At 38.5% G+C, this 5,083-nt stretch overlaps 1 protein-coding gene across 2 annotated transcripts in view; it reads right to left on the bottom strand.

Annotated features, from left to right (window-relative positions):
• The window catches only part of atp2a2b (ATPase sarcoplasmic/endoplasmic reticulum Ca2+ transporting 2b), a 28,544-nt gene extending 24,974 nt beyond the window's left edge, over positions 1 to 3,570 (bottom strand). For both annotated transcript variants that reach the window (XM_034896001.1, XM_034896000.1), the window contains exons 1-4: positions 2,889 to 3,570; positions 2,584 to 2,601; positions 2,375 to 2,457; positions 397 to 501 (exon numbers count right to left, since the gene is read on the bottom strand). In XM_034896001.1, coding sequence (XP_034751892.1) covers positions 397 to 501; positions 2,375 to 2,457; positions 2,584 to 2,601; positions 2,889 to 3,006 — 324 coding nt within the window. In that variant the 5' untranslated portion in view covers positions 3,007 to 3,570. The remainder of the gene's footprint in view (positions 1 to 396; positions 502 to 2,374; positions 2,458 to 2,583; positions 2,602 to 2,888) is intronic.
• Between the last annotated feature and the right edge of the window lie 1,513 nt (positions 3,571 to 5,083).

The following is a 5,083-nucleotide window of genomic DNA, read 5'->3' as shown; positions in this document are numbered from 1 at the left end:
AGATTTTCAATTGCTTTTTATAAAAATAAAAAATTGAATTGAATTGAAATTTTTTTTTGGGGGGGAGGGGGGGGGGGTCAGTTTCCTCCTTTGGTTAGACTTCTATTAACTTTTTAGCAAGTGTCACGACCACTACGCAGGAGTATAAACAGTTCTGTCATGGCGGTACAATCACTGCGCGACAGGCCGGCTGCGGTGAGTGTAACACACGTTTAACTATCCAACTGTTATGTGAGCATTTTAACTTGGCTAAAAGTAGCTTTTTTTCCCACCACTTTTAATGCAATTATTTATGAGTATTCATAACAATACATGGACAATCCTAACCCTTTGGTTCAAGAAAACAACTTTTTAAAAACCCATACTTAGGTAGATTTGTAAATGTAATATGTTTACCTGCCAGACTCCTACAATAGCATTTGCTATGAGAATAAGCAAGATAACAAAAGGCTCCACAAAGGCTGTAATGGTTTCTTCTCCCTCTTCAAACCAGGCCAGCACCTACACACAAAACAGAGAAAAATAAATTAACATTAATTAAATAACAATTAATATTAAAATGTGAGATAATGACACCAGTGAAGTCCTGACGGGATAACATTAGCTGCACCCCCATAGAGCAAACAGAATACAGCTAGCTGGATAACAGTAGCAAGTCTTTGATTCCAGGGTGCAAGTATTTTTCTAATATATGTTTGCCATGAGGCCTTGTAACGAGCATCATTTTGGGATTTCCTTCCAGTCTTTTTCATGCACCTTTGAAAGTAGTTGGAGTTGTACCAGAACTTCACTTTGACTTTTAATTTGGCAAAATGGTTTTAAGTATCTAACAATAATTTAATAATTCATAATAAATAACAAGTCAGCTTCTGCCAGTATTACAGAAATTGGGCCAAGTGTGGTAAGACAGCAAGGAAAAAAAAAAAAAGTGTAGTAACCACTTTCTCCTCTTTTAGAATGTGAAGTGGGTCAAACGCAATGCCAATGGCCCCCCTATTTTACACTCTAGCTTATTGAGCATGGCCAATCAAATGTCAAATTCAATTCTAGGTGTCATTAAAACAGAATGGTGCACAACTTAGTTCCAAAAGTTTAAGTGTCCTTAAGTTTAACAAATGTTTGTATATAACTTTGTAGTTTGTAGCCTCAGTATCTTCATGTTGAAATAAACGAAAAGGTGTCTGCATGTGCTAGTGTGATTCTGAGCGAGCTGCGTACTACAGCTGGTGATTTACAGAATAAGCTTTGGAACCATAGCTGGCTGTCATCGCCATGCCTTGCTGACTGATATTCTCAGCCAGTAGGCCAAGAGCCAATCCTAGTAGAAGGACCACATGATAGTTAACACTGTGTTAGACAAACTATACCACTCACTTGTGACAACAACACAAACATCACAAGTTATGCCTGTGTATTTCTGTAACTGTCATGTATTGACTGACATTAAAACTGAACATCAAAGTAAAGTTGAGTCTAGTCATATTTCAGTCACAGCTAAAGTGTTATGGCATGTTAACACCAGTAAATTCAATCATCAGAGAGACATTTGAACTCCTCATGTATCTGTCGCATTTAAAAGCAAAACATGCTGCTCAATCCAACAACATGCCACATAATCAAGTGACAAGCTATCTGTTCCCTGATGAACAACAAGTCAGCGCTCCTTATTAACTACAGACTTGACATTTGATGTGTTAACGTAATCTCTTTCAAACAACAGGTTCAAAGAGACTGCAATTACTTAATTTACTTCAAGAGCAAAAGCATAGCTGAGATAATACGGAAAGACAAAATTGCGGGGGAAAAGGCTGTCTGGGTTGTGTCACCAGACAGATTCTGGGCGTCTTTCTTCTCTGCTTTGAACGGCATTCTTACTAAACTATGATCTTCACTGAATCAATGTGAAAAGGTCTATAAACACTTTGTAGAACGACAGAGCTGTGCTGAGACAAAACACTGAACTCATCACTAAAAGTGTGGAGAGAAAGATGGTGGCAGAGACGAACACAGACAATATTTAACTGGCACAATACCAGGCATTAGTATTTAATTTTTCTCCAAACATTGAATATTCTATCTTGAGGAAATTAAGTATTGTATTAAGATATCAGTGTGAATTAACCGCTCAATAATCCAGCACCAAAATACCTAATCTTTACCTTTTTCTTGAGTTGAGTGTTGAACGCACCACCCCTTCATCAGGTGACACAAACTGCTCAAACTTTTACTTCAACTAATCTTGATAAAGTATTAGAGAAGACATATAGGGGCTATTGTATTTGTTTTACTAAAGACAGTTCTATCAGGTCAATATTCTTTTAATTAACACTGCACAAACCACCTGTACGGTTAACAAAACGTGTGTTATACTTACAAAGGATATGCAGGCAGCAAGTAAAAGGATCCTCACAAGCAAATCTTCAAACTGTTCAATCACAAGTTCATAAAGAGATTTACCTAGAAAAGAATTAGGTTTAAAAAGAAAAATGATCAATTTTTTCCTTTCACTGAAAAATTATGAATGAGAGATATTAAACATATATACAGGTGACTTCTTGCATTTATACAAGTTTGTCCACTTACCCTCCTCAGCTGGCAATTCTGCAGATCATCCCGTTCAGGCCGCATATAAAAGAGAGATAAACAAGCAGTTATTTAAACGTCAGTACACAGATACATAGTCTAATGGACGGTGGTGTGCTGTTTAGAAAGTGAGTCACAGAACTGATGCGTGCCAGTATTTCAACATACAGATAGTGACGTCAACGACCTTCCTTTTTGTCCGGTTATAAATCATCGGGAGCCGTGGGCCATAGCGTTAGCTACATGACACCGGCACAGTGTAGTTACTTGTTACTTTAACAGACTGGTGTTAACACACTTCTTACCGTTTGGTCCATATCGCTCCCGTTGTTTTTTCACTTGCTCCAAACTCAGACCTGTGCTTTCATTCACGTTAAAAAAGCTGTAAACTTCTTCAACCGTCTTGGTGTGTGCGTTGTCCATGGTGAACGGCCAGTTGAGGACACCGCTTGTTTCGCCCTGCTGGTCCCAGCCTCAACCTGTAACGGTTATCTCCTGCTTTGGTGTGTCCGTGAAAATTAAAACTAAATACTCATATACTTTATAAATATTAGAGCGGTACCCTACGATGGTGACCGACTAGGTTAATTAGCTTTAACACGGGACGGCGTGGCTTGCAGGTGCCCGGCGAGAGTGGACGAAATATCGGGTTCTGAGCTAACGGATAGCTACAGGCTAAAGCTAGCTAACGTTAACCGTTGATCTCCGCTTGAATTCGCCGGCTGTACTACACTGGCTAGGTTTCATGTGAAACCTTGAACCAATAATTAATATCACTATCGCAATTTTAATTTGATGTTTTAATTTGTCCTCTTCTTTCAAAGCAGCGAATTCCAGAATAATTCTGTCCAAATTGATGGCTCAGACATGTGGCTATGTTGTAATTTGGCTCCCTTCACCCGTCTGCCTGTCTTGCGGAATCACAAGTCCGAGCACCAATCGCGTTTGTCAGCTGCAGCTCTCGCGTACGTCGAATGCGGTGCTCAGTCCGCATGTGGAATCAGCTCATTGGTTGGAGACACCGGAAATCCTGCTCTCTCTCTTTTTTCTCCTCACTCTCCACCTTTTACTGTCTATGCTTTCCAGAAAGACAACCTCTCTCTATGGCTCTGCTCTCCACCACTCTTCAGACGACGGTGCTCTGTTTGTGTGTGGTGCCACCATAGACTGTTATCACTAATAATACTAATACTATACAGTCTATGGGTGCCACACTGAACAAGACAGTCCACGTTACATTTGTATTTTTATATTTTCGACACAATTTACCTAATGCCAGCCAAGCCACATACTATTTTGTTCGATGCTGTCTCTGAAAGTGATTGAGATTAAGAAATGATGATGATGGTGGTGATGATGATAGGCTTCTCTACTGATAATAATTTCGGTTTCTGCAAACAGTTTTTGTTGAGAAATTAACAGTGTAATAACAAATTATGTTTCCTCCATAATCAAAGTATGTCTGCTCTGCACTCATCAATGAAATACAAAAATAAATGTGATACACATATACAGTATGCTGTACATACATATAGATATTATACGTTAGTTGATCATAAGATTGCACATTATTGCATTATACCCCCGGTAAATAGTTAGGTCTTAATTTTAGATCTCTTCTGTGTACTGTTGAAGAATAGAGATTTATAGATTCAACAGTCAAAACAAAACATATTTTCACAAATGTATCTCATGTTCAGATAGGAACTAACCCACTATTTTTATTCAACATGTACTGTCAACCTTCTGTTCTATTTTGAGTAAGAGTGGTAGGTGAATGAGGATACAAGCTTAAATGTATGTTAAATACTTAGAGTACATTTATAAATCCCTCAAGAAATGCTTCTAGCACAAACCCTCACAATGCTGTAGATATCAGTTTTATTATTTTTCAGAGCTGTTGGAATCCCATTCTCCGTCAGACTGACAGAGCAACAGTGCCAGTGATAAAACAGTCAGTCTTTATTCATTATTTATTTATCTGTTAAAGTTATCCAAAAAAAATGTATTTGAAATGACACCATAGTTACATTGGGCCATGACACGTGTAACCTTTTTTGCACATCCAGTGTATGGTTTAAGAAAATAGAATGTGGGCTACATTGAAAGCAGTTACAAATATTTTATCCTACTAGGCTACAAAGCTGACCTCGCAGCCTATGAGTAACAAAATAATACTTTAAAGCAGATAAAATCCAAATCCCTACAGACGATAAGATAGCTCCTGTGTGAGATGGTTCATGTCTTCTGCAGCGTAGTTGCTGTCTCTGGGAAAGACAAGTTCTTTTGGGTTGCTGTGATTAAAGTGTGCTGCCACATCAGTCTCCTGCTCAATGGCAAGTAAAGACTGAACCGGTGCACCTTTAAAGACAGGCGGGATAACCTGATAAAATCAGCTGCAAGTATTCATAAACCCAGCTGCTTGACACAAGAATGAAACAGTGCAGTGTATGAGACTTGCCATAGCTTGTTCAGCTAGCATTACTTTAATTCGAATAAA

This window comes from Etheostoma cragini, chromosome 16 (assembly GCF_013103735.1).
Source record: "Etheostoma cragini isolate CJK2018 chromosome 16, CSU_Ecrag_1.0, whole genome shotgun sequence".
In the NCBI taxonomy this organism is placed as follows: Eukaryota; Metazoa; Chordata; class Actinopteri; order Perciformes; family Percidae; genus Etheostoma; species Etheostoma cragini.
Note: the sequence above shows the minus strand (reverse complement) of the source record. Positions and strands in the feature narration are given on the sequence as shown.